Here is a 17,454-nt window from a genome sequence, read left to right as displayed (position 1 = left end):
TATAGATGTTAAAACATAATGACAGCTTAGAATTCAAATGACTTGTGCAACATCGTTTTGTGCTTTCTACTTCTCCATTTCCTCCTACTGCAATTAAAATTCATCATGCCCTACTACATACACAATAGCAATGCATCAAGTTCAGTCCAGTATAGGTTTTCAACCTTCAGACTTGGCTTTATACTACATGAGCATCTTGCACATTCAAAAAAAGTGCATCTTTTATGTGATCTTTCTTTTATGTTGGATGATGTGAAGCTCTGATTAGTCGATGTAGGAATGCAACCTTGAGGTATGATTGCAGCCTTGGAATAACTCTTAAATGTAAAAAGAAATTTTTTGAGCGTGCATGCCCTTTCTGGATTTAAAAGAGACACCATTATAATGGTGCTACTAGAGCCACGGTACAGTACATCATGGCACATCTCCATAACATAACCAAGGACATGAGATAGAACTTCTATTTACACAAACTTGATGCCACTTCCAGAAAAATATGACAGAAAAAAAAGGAAAATATTATTTCCTGAATGTCCTGCGTTTTTAGAAGATTCCTTTTACTTTCTCTTCAGCAATAGAGCGGTCCTCCACAACTGCATTTTCCCTGACCTGTTTAGTATGGACCGTGACACCAGCAGGAGTTGGGTATCATATGGCAAACTGCTTCCTTTGAGAGGATGCTCACCCATGCCCCTTTACTCACAAGCCAGCTTGCTGTCAAAACTTGAAAGGGCAATAGCAAAGGCTTGTAGTGCGCACATTGGGTAGTTGTAGTCCATGGTGAACACGTCCTCAGCCACGCGGCCAAACTGCATCACTATATAGTCAGCTGCAAGAAAGGTCATAAATGGTGACAAAGCATTATTTTTGTTTGCAGCCCTTACTAGATAAGTATGCATTCAACACCATTCTCTGGCCCAGTTCAGCAAAATACAAACAAAACATGCTCACTCCAACCTCCCACACTTATTCATGCAAGTGGGTGTGCTGATATCAGGAGAAGCAAGGATAGCTTGAGTGAGGAACAGTTGAGTGGTAAAGGATTGCAAGACTTGTTACTGTGAAAAAAATTACACAGATAAAAAGTGGGTTTTGCAAGCACAGAGAGAAAATTGCTTTTGTATAGAAGGCTCAAATCTCTTATACAGACCTAGTGCCAGTTTCACATGTACCAAGAACCAATTAATTCTATTCCTACTTCACTTCAGACAAGTGGACAAGCAAGGACAACAGGGGAAGAGAAGGCATGACTGTGATCTAGATCTAATCATGTCTCTGTTTTATCATATTCAGAAATTCTTCCTCAACTTTTTTCCTTTTTGTACTCTTTGTCAGCAAAAGAAAATCTCAGCCTCGTTCACAGTTTGAAATGTCTAATTGCAGAAGCAGGTGTAATTTTTTCGCCTTATAAAATGCAGCAAATGCATACACCGATGCGTCAAATTAAGTGTTGCTCTCAGAGACTGGAACAGCCACTTTCACCAGCTTCCAATACTCCCCTGCAGACTAAGCATGGCACTGGTGCAGCCCAGCACGCTCCAGCACCCACTGCCCCAGTGGGCACCCACCCAGTCTGCCTAAAGTGAGCGTAAGGTGGGGCAGAATCACTCGACTTGAGCACTTGTCTTTATCCCTGTTCCAACAACTGTACCTAAGCTTAAAAAAAAGGGGGCTGTACATTGCTGGCAGAAAGCAGCACATTGGGAGGGTCCTAGTGATGGTGTGAAAGGCAGTCCTGACATTTTCAGGGTGTTCTGTAGGGCTAACACTGCAAACACTAGTAATGGCAAAGTGGATGTGCAGCAGGACTGGTCTGACTGCCGCTACCTCCAGCTGGGCAGTGTGTGGGGACCAGAGTGAACAAAAACCCCAAAGTGCTTGAGTGGGGTAATACTGCCCCGCGGTCCCGCTGACTTGAAGTACTGCAGCTCCGAGAGCAGAAACGGCTCTGAACTGTTGCTCAGTTCACAAGCCGGGCAGCCAAGGGAGAAAACTAACGTAGCACAGAGCAGCATCACCCGTCTCAAGCACGAGCATTTAAAGACCCAACCTGCATCAATGTCATGACCACAAGGCCATGGACACAAGGACACAAGGCAACATGTTGGACCCACATAACTAAATTAAACTCTGCTCAGCAAGGGCAGAATCACCGCCAGGCTGTGTATGCAGTACTGTTTCTACACATTCCAGAGCACTATACTTACGATCATTATCATGAATAATTTGGAAGTTTTTCACTGAGGCCTGCGTGACTCGACCATGGAAATTTAAAACATAGGACTGGGTGTCATCATTCCAGACTGGCGTTTTGTTATGCAGCTCAATGACACTCTCTGTATTTTTGTTCTGCCATCTTGCAAGGAGTGTCTCATGTTCCTGCACACACCACACCACAGATACAGACTTCAGTTTAACACTTACAAGACAAGAAATAAATTCATACCAAAAAAAAGGTTCATAAATCCTAGCCCAAAGACAAAACCATCACCCTCAACCCTCAAAACAGCATCATCAAATGAAACAGATAACTCTGAAAATCTTAATGTGAAGGTGCAATTGAGTCCATTCCACAGCTTGGAAAAGGTTAGTTGTATCTTTTGCTGTCAAAATACATTATTATTTGTAGTGCTTTTGCGAGTCACAGAACTAGTCACACATCCAATTGTTCTGCAATTGTTCAAATACCCCTTTTTTTAACCTCTAAGTCTTCAGAAATGCAAAAAAAACCCCAACTCTAACTGAAAAAGAATTAAAATAATTTATATCTTTGGTTGATGGTATGACTTACATTTCGTGGTCTGATGGAAACTCTTTCGTGGTCCATATTCATTCCTGGTATGATCACACTCATTTTACGAGGTCCTTTAAACCCCAAGACATTTGTTTCCTAAAAATGTTTAGAAAAGAGTTCATGATGTTCTGTATTTTTAAAGTTAATTTCTTCAACAGAGAGACACAGTGGCAGCCCAGGGAACTTATTTGTTAATCAACTCAAAAAACATCTTGAAACTCCTACCTTCACTGGCACTGCCAAACATTCGAGCTTTGTCTTAGAAGCTCCAACAACAGGAAAAATGGAAATAGTGAGGTTTCCAAAAACACTCCTAGCATTGTCTGCCAGCAACCTTAATACAATTAAAAAAAAAAAAATCCCTTTGTTAAAAAAGGATATGAACTAACCAGATTGCTTGGCTACTGCTAGATCCCAAAATAAAGTAGTTATAATTTAAAAATCATAAAATGCAGTCACACATTTTGATGAGAGACAAAATTAAATATATGGGACCAACTCCATTTATTCCAGAGCCAGTACAAAAGCAAACAAGAAGAATCTGCCAGTAAGAGCATCTGTTAGCAGTGCTGTGGTTTTCAAAGTCTTCAGATATGTTATGCTTAGAGATGAGCATGGTAAAAAACAAACACATTAGCATGAATGCAAATTTTTGAGCTATGAAGGCAGGGAAAGTAAAGAAATAACATGGGCAGCAAAAACAAATCCGTGGAAAATACCAGTTCTTCCATTAAACATGATTTGATGCCTTTCTGACCAGCTTTGCACAAAAGTGTGCCAGTATTGCACTATCCTCTCAAAACACAACCACTGAAAAATAAATAGGCCTAAAGTCGTATTTTTATCTGAGGCTTTCTTTTTTCCACAGAGGAAACTGGGGCCAAATATTTCAGTAAGTCGTCGTCTACTTTTGAAATAGAAAAAGTAAAGGACGATGTTTTCCAACCCACTCAGTAAAACCTGATCGCTATTTTAGCATTAACTCCAGTAAATGAAACAGTGACACCTCTGAAAGTCCATCTCCTCATGTTTTGTGCTATTTTTTTTTTTCCCCAGTCGCATGCGTTTTTTCTCCTCTACCTTTCCCAAGTGAAGGGCTGTGGACACACCCTAAGGCATCTCAGGAAGGAAATTCCCATTGGCGCTATTCCCAGTGGCATACCACAAGATGCCAAGAACTGGACACCCCCACGGCTCCAGCTGGTGTGGCTCTACCACGGGGGCACTCAGAAGTGACATATTCAGATATCTCTGCTTTTATATACTTAATAAAAGTGTCCTGATTTTAAGGAATATTAAGCTTTTTAAAACATCTCTACTTTTACAAGCCAAAATCCACATATCTCAACTCACTGGAAACATCTGAAAATACCCGCCCAAAATTTACTTGTGCCGTTTTGTCATCCATCAGACCTTTGAAATAACTGTGGTTGTTTCAACAAACCATCTGGAGATTTTACAAAACTCATTAAAGATTTTCATCCATGCAGGAAAAATTCCACTGACTTACCGAATACTCTTAAAGCAATCGAAGTATATTCATATATCTTCATAACTATATACATTAATGGGAAGATTCTACTTCTTTTCTGAATCACTTATATCATGGCCTTTGGCAGAATAAACCAATGCTACCAGTTCAGTTGGAAGCACATACTTGGTTCTGCATCATGGTGAGACTCAAAAACTAAAATGACTGCCAGCAGATTTTATAAGCAGGAGAGACTCAGCACAGCAGAGGACAATTTCCAAGAAAAGGTTCATGCTTATGCTTATTTTCCACTAACTACTGATGATTGATTTTGGTCTTCTCTGCAATGCCTTACAAGCTTTTCTTCTCATCAAGCTGCAGTTATGCTATACACAATTAATTTAGATGCTGACTGGTTGAAGACATTGTTCAAGGCAAAATTAAATAATAGCGCTGAATCACTTCCCTCCCAATAAGCAGTATTGTCACTGAAAAAACAGGACTAGATTCTTTGGATTTACTCAGAAACTCTAAAATCAATACTTCTGCCAAATGATAAGGGAATGGTTTCTAGTTGCACATTACCTCCATCACCAATTATATCAAATGTTTTACTGGTAAATGCTACCCTTTTGCTAAAATCAAGGTACAGAATTGAAATTCTACAACCATGGAATACATGAGGAAAACAGTAGGGACAAAAGAGGAGCTTTAATTAAGAGCAGACCTTTCCCATCTACCTGCACCCAAGATAAATTAATTCCCCTTATCTCCTGTCTCATTCCCTGTTTCTCTTTTATATCCCTCCTCCGCTATTTTGCACGTCTAAATTTGAGACTACAAATGGCATTATTAGGGGAACATATGCCAAATTCTGATTTCACACCATTTTAACGCCACTGACAGTCTTGGTTTACATACGAACTCAAAATAAGGCTTGTTAGCTGGCAGAGCCCTGTTGACTCAACCAGCATGCCAGTCACTTAAATCAGCCGGGGGCTTGGCCCAGCGTTGCTTGGAAGCTGCACTCCCTGCCTTAGCCGAACCAGCAAGCCACTCCTGTGAACGTGTGTCACTGCAAACTGGACTGAAAGAACACAGAGCCTCTCCGCAGAGTTGCGTTTAAAATCATACATACCTTCATAAAATTATTGTAAGCATTTCGCCATGGTGGCAATCGCTGTCATGATGAAAGTGGCAAGGTGTATATCCCAACAGCTCCCAGGAGAGTCACGATTTAATTACCCCAATTTTCTTTCAGCTGCTTCCCTTTCTGGACTTGATTCACACAGCTGTATTAATATATTCTGTAGAAACTACTGCTCCATCGAAAGCCCAAACCACAGAACCCATTACATTGGAGCACAATGCAAGTGATTGAGGCCTGAGTAGAAACACGTAGTTTTATTGCTTTACTGAAACCTGAGTCACACCTCAGAGTATCAGCTGAGCTCCCTCCCTGCAGAATCTGATCCAAACTGAGTTGTGAGATACTACGGAGATAAAGGAATCCGGCACAGAAAGTCCTGGTACAACTGGTACAGTTACACCTCCCTGCTTCTCAATAAATTCTGCCAAGCGATTCTGAAATCAGCCATTAGGTGCTGCTGCAAGTTTATTAATACGCTTGCCTGCCATCAGCAGGGAGAGTAAAAATGGCTAACAGCACCTGACAAAACTTGGTCCTTGCACTAACTTTATTCCTGTTGCTTGAAGCCTGCCCTAAGGTGAGCTCCACGACGAGAGTTCTCACCACGTTTATCCCAGTTAACAACAGATGCGTCACCAGCTTCTGCCTGTAAAACTAGACCTGCTGAGACGGTTCAGCAGGTCAGGCTCAGTAAGTTGGAGGAAGCGGGTACAACTTGCTCTCCAGATGGGTACTTGATCGGATGAGCCAAGAGAGAGTGAGAGGCATAGTGGTGCTTCCAAAGTATTGTTTACTGTAGTTTTTGCTGGAGGAAAAATCTCAAGGTGGGAATTAAAAGGTTACCTTAGGGCAAGGGTGTTTCAGGAGTGCTCTTTCTGGCATTCTTTGCTGTGGTTCTGCTGCAGCCAGGAACAATCATCTCACTTTAGCAAACCTGACTAGTAATGAAATCTCATTCTGATTTCCTTTTGTCCTCTGGCCATAGCATACCTGCAAGCCTGCTGCCTTTCTCCATGAATATCAAAATATCAATGGAATGAGTCATTTTCTTATACAAATGTACAAGTTTTAAACTGCTGATCTCAAAATAGACATAGATAAGCAGCTGATCCTAGCCATATTCTCCAAACAGTGGCCATGGTTCTGTTCTTTCCAACACTAACTCTTCTAATTTCCTCTGCTGACTCCAACTGAGTTTTTTATTTGGTAATGTTAATGGTTCAAATGTCGTTGTTGACTTATACAAGCAATGCCTAAATTTTTCAATAGATAACTTTTGTCTAAACTGTTCTTTGTTTTCTCCTTGTATTTCCAGTTTGCACCAGAAGATTAGTTGCTTGGCTCCTGGGAGTGCCCTCCTATACAAACCAGAAAAATTACCTTTATTAAATATGTAAGTTCTCCTAAGTTCCCACTGAAACCTCAGTCGAACTCTAAACTGACATCAAACCCTGGACTATCTTGTTAAATCCTGTTAGCTGGGTTTTCTGAAATTCTCAGAAATTTTCAAATCCAATAGGAATGGAGCGATACGTGTGTCTGTCTGCAACCGTAAGCCACATGCCTGAGTAATACCACATGTGAACAAACACGCTATTTATACTATAGTCACAGAAAAACTGCATCCTAAGCAGCAGGAAAAGAACACGTTAGTAGTTAATACTGCTACCCCTCAGTGCTCTCAGCACTCTGCACGGAAAGGACAGTTCTCTGTTTTCCTCTTCATGTGCCAAAAGCTTCCAGATGCATTGCTCCCCGCATCCTGAAGCTGACCTTTCCAGGAATGTATTCCGTGCATATGCAGGGTACATGCTGGGATGGTTGGCCCTTGATCTGACGGAGCTCCGGGCATCCTCGTTAGAGCTGGGCAGGAACTTTTCCAGAAAAGTGGTTCTTGGGTATTTTTGTCAGAAGTTTTTTATTTGTGAAAACAGAAAACTTTCTGTAGTAGCATATGTACCAATTTTGACTGGAAGAGTTTCTTGGGCCCAGAGATTTCTGGACAGAAACAATACTCTCACCAAAAAAAGTTAGTCATCCAGTAATCATGAAACAACAGCCTTGATTGTCTGCATTGCCCCTGACAAATGCTATTTACTGTCCTATAAGAGGCTGTTTTCTCTCATTCAATTGAATTTTGGATTTTGTTTGGGGGTTGTTTGGGTTTTTTTCCTGGTAAAAAGGAGTTTTAGAGTTTTTATCCCAGTCCCTCAGCCCCTGCTGCGGACCTAGCTGTCCAGCTACCTGTGTTTTGGATCAGAGAGGCCTCCTCCAAAATGCCATTACAAATTATGATATTTTAGTGCAGTAATTCCATGTGCACAATTCTTTCCAATTCAGGAGGCTCCCTTGGATGGTGGCTGCAGGCTGTGAAGCATCCTATCCCTTCCAGAGGGTTACGAAAAAGCTCCAACACCTTCTGACCAAAAGTGAGAACTGGGAACCTGGTTCTGCGCACGTTTTTCACCTCTACTTTCCACTGAATTTCCTGGTTTCTCTAGTGAAGATCATCTGTTTGATAACATCGAAGTATGAATACTGATTTACATAATCATAAGTGAGAAGGAAATTCAGTGTGCTATTTCAGAAGCTGAACTGCCCTTTCTTGCATATTTTGCCTGTGAGCAGTACTTACATAACAAATAGCAGCTAGCTCCTGACGCAGGATACTCGCCTCCAGGCTTGGTGTTGTTTTCATTGGATTTACTCCATTGTCATAAACTGTAAACTTAGTTCCCATAAGATTTGATCTATCAAAAAAAGTGGAAAATCCAATCACCATTTGTCAGTAATGCTGCCCGAGACATCCATCCTTTACTGCATTGCAGCCCCAGAGGAAAGACAGCTAATATCAAGTACAAATAGTTGTTATTTCTAGTCCCAACTAAATGGCGATTCCTGGAGTAAAGGCCATAACAAAAATGTAAAGGTACAGTACAGCAGAGCGTACTAAAGGTCCGTTATCATTACACTGGAGACTCCTCATGACACCTTGCAAACTAGTAAGAATTCAAGAAAGCAATAAGGAGACACTCAGATGGGGGTATTTTGTCTGTTCGCTTGTTTTTTTAGAATATGCTTACTCTCTACAAAACTATCTGCTTTCTTATCCGACTACTAACTCTATTAGAATACAGAGAGTGATTTTCATAAAGTTATAAAGAAGATCAGTCTTTCCTATTTAAATGGAAATCACACCAACGAGCGCAAAATACAACTCAGAACATACTAAAACCACATTATCCTCATTCTGTGTTTGCACTGTAATAAATAACGCATGAAGTTCCAAGATCCACACAGGCAAATGGCAATTAGCAGCACAGTCCCTTTCCTCAGGCACAGATGATCTAAACATACATTTGAGAGGCTCCACGCAGCTATCAACAGACTGATGTATGATGGGGTGACAGACAGAAAAGAAACAAGTGGCTCTGAAAGAATTCCACTACTTGTAAACAACTCTAATTAGGATCTTAAGAAACGGGCAAAACCAAAGAGATTATCAGATTGTCTAACAGACAGAACTTCCATTGCAAGGTATTTATATCAATAGGGGCTAGGCACAATCTACTCATGCACTTCTGAAAATCCCATTAAGGTAAGTTGTGCTTGTACACCCTTGAGAATCTGGCCTTTGAGCACTTAAGAGCTTCAGTTCTGCTGACTCTTAATAAAATGTGATCTTGTAAGTACTTGAGACGTTTTGAAAACATGCCTTGCATACTGGTGCACTTTAAGACCATTATCACATGATGTTGTCAAGCCTCTAATTAAGGGGGTCATAGTGGCTTGCAGGCTTCTTAATTTCCAATAAACTTTATATTATATAAAGAAAATTCTTAGATGTATCAGTGTTTACCTCAGTTTTCCAATAAAACTCTCTCCACCCCGAGACAGGTCAGTTGGGTCTATGGAGATGAGGTAATTAGAGGTTTTACTCTTCTTTCGTTTCCTTCCAGCTAACAGAAATACCTAAGCAGTGTAAAAATAAAAAAAAAAAAAACAAACTAGAATGCCAAAGGGGTTAACACACACCACTTCCTGCTTTGATAAGTGGAAACCATAGGCAATTTTTCTGTCTTCCAGCATCACTAGCAAACTAACAGAAGGTCTCTGGGGACTTAGCAAAACCAGATAAAAATATGTAAAGGGAAAGTGACTTCTCAACCACTCAGTCCATTATTTATGGTTTAAATAATTAAATTCAATCTATTTTGTTAAATGTTTCATTCTAAGTTGCTCTGGCTCTTCCAGCTGGATTGAAAATAGATGGTTTTCAGGCCACAGAATGCAGACAGCCCCAACTGCTGACTGTCACATAAAGGTGCCATGCATGGATTATTTGAGGCCAAAGATTGGACATATGAAAAAAACGCAGTAGAACAAAGCAATACTATTGTTTTGCTTTTGGAAGACTGTAGGGCAGATCTCAGTGAAAGTGAAAATATATTTAAAATATAAGATCATATTTTCTTTGTAAGACTTCTTTAGACTTTTAATAATTTTTTATATTCAGATGCAATTGGTATGCCATTCAAGTTATTTTATGACCTTTTTACCATGCTCCCTTTCCAAGTGGAGGTAATAAGTAGGGTACATCCCTCGGTCCATTCCCTTCTTGTCTCTTGTGATTCTGCATTTGACGGTGACTCCCTGCGGAGCAGGTCTTACGGCAAATTCCTCCAGGTCATCGACATCTATGAGAGGCTCATTTGTGGAAGGACTGGGGGCTGAGGCCGCTTCCTAAAACAGTAAGAAAAACTCAGGTTTCCTTGACTTTGATTTACAAGGTTTTAAGTACAAAGGGATGACATTTGATAGAAGCTGCACTTTGAAAAAAATAAATACAAGGGACACACTGTCCTCCCTGTTCTGATTCCTCAGCAGCCTTGAAGGCGGCTTATCCAGCTAAGGATCTCTCCCCATCCCATAGGTCAAGCTCTTGGCTACCAAAGGCCCAGGGAGCACTTCCCTGTGCCGCTGCTGCTCAGTGTGTGGACACCCCTGGCAAAGCAGAACAGGGCGGCTGCACAAGCAGAGTGCTGCAAGGTCACAAAGCAAGCCCTGGCTCACACCTTCCCGTTTCACCACACTGCTCTCTGCAGGAAGGCCATACCCGAGGACAGCGGTGGTCTTTGATGAAAGGAAGAAACGGGACTGGGAACAGACAGATTAAGCTAGATAGATATAACAGAAATGAGAAGTCAGTGCAGTCTACAGAAGAGTGGGGCACCGTCAACTGGTTTAGCAAGAGCTTGTGATTTAGAGTATCTGAACAAGCCAAAGTCTTATTTTAAGTTTCGATGGTAGCAGCACCGTGAGAACAGGGTGGGAAAAGGCTCAGAAAAAGGCAATAGAAACAAAAGATCCCTCTGAGCATCTGCAAGAGGCAGAAAGGTAAATATTTACTGTTTACCTTTCTCTTCATTCAAGTTCGGACAATATTTGCTATTCTTTTCTCCAAGTCATTCTTTTCATCCCTGGCTCCTGTGAACCCTGAGAGCTATCACAGTAGATCACCTTGGAGATACTCTAGTGCATACTAACAACAAAACAAGAAAGCCAGGCCTACCCTGACCGCACTCTGAAACCACGCAGCACGTAAAAGCCTGGGTGCTCCTTCTTTGGCACTCGCCCCTTACCTTATTGGATTTCTTGCTTGTGGCAGAACCAGGCCGGGTGTTACTGTTTAACTGTGAAGAACTGGAGCTGTCTTCATCCTCCTCATCCTCTTCCTCATCAAAATTCATGCTGCTTGAAATGCCTGAGGAGAAAACCATGCACTTGTATGAAATACTAATACATTAAAGCTGTCCACACTTGCTGTAAAATATCGCTTACTAGACTGTTGCACCCCCAGGCTCGCAGGTGAGAGGCGGCGTGAGGGGCGTGCGCTGTGCGAGGAGTGTACAAATACGTGGGTGAGACAGTAGCTGCCCTGAGGAGCCAAAATGTTTCAGCAAATGAGAAAGGAAACATCATGGTTTCCACTCCAGAGAGAGGATCGAGTTATGCAGCGATACAGGAGCAATATCCAGTTAGGAATTAAAGTCAGATCTTCTTAATCCAATCAGGTACCTCAAACACAACACAAAATATTAAACCTGAAATTGGAGCTGAGTGGACAACCTATCACAGCCATTTGGAAACCTGAACAATTAAAATAGGAGCCCTTCTACAGCACGCTTTTAACCGTTCCTACGTGATCGGATGAAGAGCAGATCTTAGACTGAGAAGAAACATTCACATCAAGGAAATGTTCTCATGCATATTTATTTCATGTGAAAAACAGTATCAGCCCAGGCCAAAGGAACTGCCTTACAGCACTGAAAAATTTACAAGAATTCAAAACCTCAGACATTTCAAAGGGAAACACGACTTTGAATGTCAAATAGGACTTAGCAGCAGAAAGCATCAATGGCAGGACATTTGCCAGGCCTAGTTTTTCAAGGAGTATCATGCAGATGAAGCCACCCTGCACTCGGGTTCAAATTCTAAGTTCCACATATTAGAGGGTAACTACACAAAATTTTTCTCCTAACAAAAAAAAAGAATTAAAAAAATAAAACACTTGGTCCAGAATTTCCACTATTGGTAAGTCCAGTGCAGAGAATAAATGAAATACAGATTTCCAGAGCCAAGCAGCATGGGCATAATTAACTTTTTCCTCCTGTACTTACCAGGAACATGATCCAGGGCGACAAGACTGGATTGGGAGGTGGAAGAGGACCAGGATGTATTTGCATGGGGATCTGGGAAAGGAAAAAATCCATGGGCTTGATTCTGCAAACCCTTAATTGAGTGAACAAGCCTAACTTGCCAACAGGACTCCGCACAGGCTAAAGGCTTACTGGATGGGGCCATAATGCTGCTGCCAGAATTCTCAATTATGGACATTTTATCTTTGTGCACAATTAAATTCACCTTCTACCTGCTTATACCTGCTGCCGCCTTCTTTTTTGGTACTTTGAATAAAGTCAAAAAGCCCTGGATCACAAGGGCTTCAGGAAACATCATCCATGCTGAAAGCTTGTGCCAGAAACCCTTCCGTGCACGATGTGCCCTGCATGATGTGGTTGTGCCCTACTTTTGAATTCTAACACGCAGAAACATAGAACCGATCAACACAAGTGGTACAGACAGATTCTACACACATACTTGTTCAATAAAATTGAAAAAAGTATTCAGACTCATATTCAGATAGCCTAAATTCTGCCTAAATCCCTGTGCCCAGTCTGTCCTTACCAGCTTTCTCAGGCTCTCTAAACTGTTCTTCTGGGACTTCTGGGGATACGCATAGAGACTTTCATGTAGCTTAAGTCTTTTGGAATGTGAGCTTGGTCTGCAACAAGCAGAGACTGAACCAAAACAATGTACAGAAATAAAAGCATTAAAGATAGTATCGGTAATGGTTTTCTTCAGTTCAAATTTTGGAATGGAATGAGAAAAAAAAAGACACCAAAAAAGGCATTTAAATACTTTTTACGTTATTGCTGCTTCCAGTAACTTCAGTGCACATCCCTTTCAAATAGCTTTTGAAACCAGATGCGCATTGGATAATGAAACACCACCAGAGTAGTAAGAGCGAGTGTAAAACAGAAGCATATGCAATGCTCATATTCGACTCAGCTGCCCCATGAATGGTCTCATTATCCACTTCTTCAGTTCCCTCAATCTGGACATACACCACACAGCACAACAGCAAAAAGTTTCAATAGGATCTGGTTATGCAAGGGAGGCCCGAGTTCACAGGTCAACAGATATTTTCAAAGCCTGTAGAACTCACCCATTATTAATCACATGCTCATTAATCACAAGCATTATTTCTTAATAATGACAACCATATTCTAGTCAGCTATGCATGTGTAATGGAGACACTCCATCTCCTCAGCTGGCAGCTGTGCAATAAAGCCATGCTTGCATATGCACAGACATAATCAGTTTATTTCTACATCCATGCTCACTATTTCACCACCATTATTTTGGCGAACTCCGTGGCAGCCTTAGAAAAGCCTGCACTCAACCTGTGGGGAAGAATGCTTCAGAGAGCTCCTGTTTTGTTTTTGAACCCAGAAATCAAACATAATCCATCCCTAAATCTCGAAACAGTTATAACTTCAGGTGGCAAAGAAGAACTAAGACCAAATTGCTCATTCCAAGTCTTTACAAGAGACATATAGGGAACTGATAAATGCGAAGACTAAATGTTAGTTATTCAGTGTTAAAACTTATGGATGTCTGGCTCTGTTCCTAGTGACTCACTTGCCAGAGAGGAACTCTACATATTAAGACTTCTGAAATCAAAGGACGAATATCTCCTGCAGGAAGAAAATTATTCTAGTATGGCAATTTCCAACAGATGGAGAAATCAAATAAAATATTTGGCATTTTCTTGCAAGCAGCATATTCTTTTCACACTCAGGTAGCCTATAACCTCTTGTCTTGTAACAGAACTTGACTTGCTGGGGAAGCAGGGACACATGCTGAGAGAGGCTTCTCTCCACAAAGTTAGTGTCAAAGAGCAGAATGGGCACAAATCAGGGCTCTGCAAATCTGATGGGATTCAGCCTTTTCCATTAGGCCAGTTTGCATTTATCTGTGTTCTTCTCCTTTTGCCCCTATTCCACGCAAGAGATGGACTGATGGGAGACAGCAATTCTAAATGCTTTTCAGACCAACAGGGACATGCCTGTAAGGACATACCACAAGCAGAGAAGCAGCAGTGGGTATCTACATGGAAAGCCCTAGCTCTACATAAAGTTTCCCACGAACACTGGGATACTGAAAACTTTCTAATAAGCCTCCTCTCCTGGTATCAACTGGCAAACCATACATGCATAGTAAAAATATTTTATGAAGATGCTGCTAGTTGCAGTCTTGTCCTAATACCTTTCTTCCTGTCTCATAGCTCTGTTAATAAAAACAAGTAAGCCTCAGCATTCCCACTTAAAAGCAGCACCCCCCTGCTCTGACTTGAAGCATACCAGTGGTTCATTCTTAGCAAGCGTCTGCTCTGATCAGGAGTATACTCAGACCTGTGTTAAAAAAGGTCATATCAAATATTTAACAATATGAACCAACAAAGCAAAACAAAACCAAAGCAAAACAAAAAATCCCTCACCGACTGCTTCTATTAAAAAATAAACAAAAAAATTAGGGAGAATAAAAGTATATCTTAACCTGGAAAAAACATCAAAAATAGAAATGTCCCCCAGAGTAAAAACCTGAGTGCTCTGACCTAATTTGAAAAGCCTGTTGATACTTTTTAAGTCGATCAGCTTTAGTAAGTGGTGTGCCTGATGATTAAATATTCTGAGCCATGGTCTAGGACAACACAATCACCACAGAGATCAGAACTTCTTAGTCATGCCAACATCCCTCCAACTCAAATGCCCAGGAAATACCACACTTGGAGAAAATCTGCCCATTTCAGCTGAAGTTGCTCACATCTGCAGTGTAATGTCCCAGAAAAAATGAATCTTAGTGAGAACTGCTCTGCAGACAAGAGGCGGGCATTTAGGTATGAATAGTCTATTCTAGATGAGTCAAGTTTGCACTTACATTTTGCTCTTTATACACAAAGAGTTTATTCTTAAAGCATCAGAGCACTCTTGGCTAGAGCCATCTTTGCTTCAAAAGCTGTACACTGAAGAACAACAACTCCAAAGCCAATGCCTTCAGAAAAAGCTTTGTGAGGATTTTAGGGGTGGTTTTTTTTCCTTCCTACACTTAATGCCTAATGAGAGATAATAGGGCAGGAAGGAAGGGACAGATGCGTGAATGTGTACATATACAATCTATCTCCCAAATCATGCAGGCCTCTTGAAAAAAAAACATTCCAGAACATTTCAGGACTATGCATGGGGAATGCTGAAGAATACATAGTGCTGTAATTTTCACCTCTGCAAGCATGAACACACATTATGAAAACAGGAACAACATTTAACTGACAACACAACTAAAATTAATATTCTAGTTTGAATGTTGCTATTCCGTACTCTTTTTTTAACCCTCAAGTAAGCGACTTGCAGAGTTGCACAATATAAAAATGTGAACAGATGGCTATGAGCATTAGCATCTGCCTGGTACCTTAATATGGGTAAGATGGGAAAAGATGGGAAAGCCACATCTGTGGGTGCCTGGAAAGCTCTTGTTCCTTGGGACAAGAGAGAACTACTCTTTTTTTTTTTTTTTTTTTTTTTTTTTTTTTTGAGATAATAGAACAGAGCCTAACAGGCTCTGGGGGAAAGAAACACAGAGTAACAATCTCTGTCTAGGCTAGGGCTGAGAGTGAGAATAGGAAAAGGAGTCACTGTACATAAAGCAAGCAATGAGAACATGAAGGCAGATTTGGCTACTTACCTTTTTTCTGCATTGCTGTTCTAAGATCTTGTTTGCTTTGCTGTTGTTGGCCACTAGCCACTTTCTCTCCATCATCTTCATTATGGCTAGACTGTCCAACAGTGAGAATCTGCACCTGACTTCCTATCTTCTGAACATCGTCTTGAAAAGCAGCTGGGCCATCAATCCCTGTCAGGCAACAGCAAAAGCCTTACTTGTCTTTGTGTCAAGAAGTTACTGAAAAGGGAATTGCACATTCACAAAAAGCATCTTCTTCTAAGAATCAGAGATCAGGGGTTCACATTCAATAATATTTCTAGACTTAAAAAGACTAAACTAGCCTCCAAGGCAAACGTCTTACTTCCCACATACTGCACTAGAAAATCTCCAAGAGGTGATCAGGATTTCACTGTTGCCCTCCTCACCCCCAAAGCACATCCACCCATGCACCAGAAACACTGAAAACTAAACAGAAAACAGATGCAGCTTTCATAAGGACACACAACTGGGCCTGCATCCCAGATTATGCCACACTCCCAAATGCACAAGGCTGCCAGTATGAACTGATGCTTCAAAGTTTCAGATACCTGGAAAATTCACAAGTAGATCTAGCAGTGTATACAACAGGAAGAGCATCAGGTTAACAAGCCTAAATACGCCTGCTGACAGTTCAAACATCAGAGTGAAAGTATAAAGAAAATAAGACATATTCCCCGGAACCTCCATCCTCTGAGATGCTCAAATCCTGACCAGGCATGGTCCTCAGCAACCAGCTCTAGTTGTCGGACTAGACAGTCCCCAGAGGCACCTTGAAGCCTCAGCCATGCTGTGATTCTGTGGCTTCTGATGACAGCCAGAAAGAAACTATTTACCTCCTGATGGCTGTAAATCGCCTCTGAAGACAGAAAAATTAAAATACAGGGCAGGGTGTGGTGTGTTCTTATCACAAGCTAACCACTTTTTTTCTTTCTTTAAGACAAGAAGTTAAAACATCAGATTGCAAATGTACTTCAGCTCTTAGTTAAGACAGTGCTGGTATATATTACTGAATTAGCTATACAAAAATGCACTTTTGCAACAATAAAAATGGTAATATTATCATGTAAAGACATAGTAAATAACATAAACCTGTATACTGTTTCTGAAATTTTTGTTAATAAGCAAGTAACATTGTAGAGAATTAGCAAACATTACAATGAGGTAGTTCAGTAAAAGAATATGATGCTCCTCACAACAGAGCTGAATAAATCCTGTGAGAAGGAGCTGGAGGGACCGGGATTTTTTCAGACTGTGATCTGTAGCAGAAGTCTCCAAGAATACCATTTCAACCCACTTTGCCAGCAGCTGTCAACTTGCATTAAAAGACAACTGGATTATACATTTAGCATGCTTAACTCTATTTTGCCATACTAGCTGTCACCACTGTGATAGGAAGCGAAAGTGGAAAAGAGAGTGGTTCACACCCTCAGAACAGGAACAGCACTGGCTACGTAACTACCCAACAAGATGCAGTCCAACACTGCAGAAGTATTAAATTCACAGAGTTCAAGATCACAAGGAAATACTGACTCACCTGCATCACGCAGACCCTTATCTTGCAATTTCTGCACCAACCCTGTAAAGCCTGATTTACTTACCGTAAAAAAAACTAACAATGAAAAAAACAATCTGTCCATCCAACCGCAAAAGACTACATAA

At 41.0% G+C, this 17,454-nt stretch overlaps 1 protein-coding gene across 1 annotated transcript in view; it reads right to left on the bottom strand.

Annotated features, from left to right (window-relative positions):
* Nucleotides 1-695: 695 nt before the first annotated feature.
* TUB (TUB bipartite transcription factor) overlaps nt 696-17,454 on the bottom strand; it is a gene marked incomplete at its 3' end in the record, with an annotated part of 153,598 nt that continues 136,839 nt past the window's right edge. Inside the window, exons 5-13 of the mRNA XM_082000814.1 lie at nt 15,778-15,945; nt 12,096-12,167; nt 11,058-11,179; nt 9,967-10,158; nt 9,275-9,387; nt 8,051-8,165; nt 2,792-2,890; nt 2,208-2,379; nt 696-829 (exon numbers count right to left, since the gene is read on the bottom strand). Coding sequence (XP_081856940.1) covers nt 696-829; nt 2,208-2,379; nt 2,792-2,890; nt 8,051-8,165; nt 9,275-9,387; nt 9,967-10,158; nt 11,058-11,179; nt 12,096-12,167; nt 15,778-15,945 — 1,187 coding nt within the window. The remainder of the gene's footprint in view (nt 830-2,207; nt 2,380-2,791; nt 2,891-8,050; nt 8,166-9,274; nt 9,388-9,966; nt 10,159-11,057; nt 11,180-12,095; nt 12,168-15,777; nt 15,946-17,454) is intronic.

This window comes from Phaethon aethereus, assembly GCF_964289735.1.
Source record: "Phaethon aethereus genome assembly, chromosome: 5".
Taxonomy (NCBI): Eukaryota; Metazoa; Chordata; class Aves; order Phaethontiformes; family Phaethontidae; genus Phaethon; species Phaethon aethereus.
This window is presented reverse-complemented; position numbering and strand designations above follow the sequence as displayed.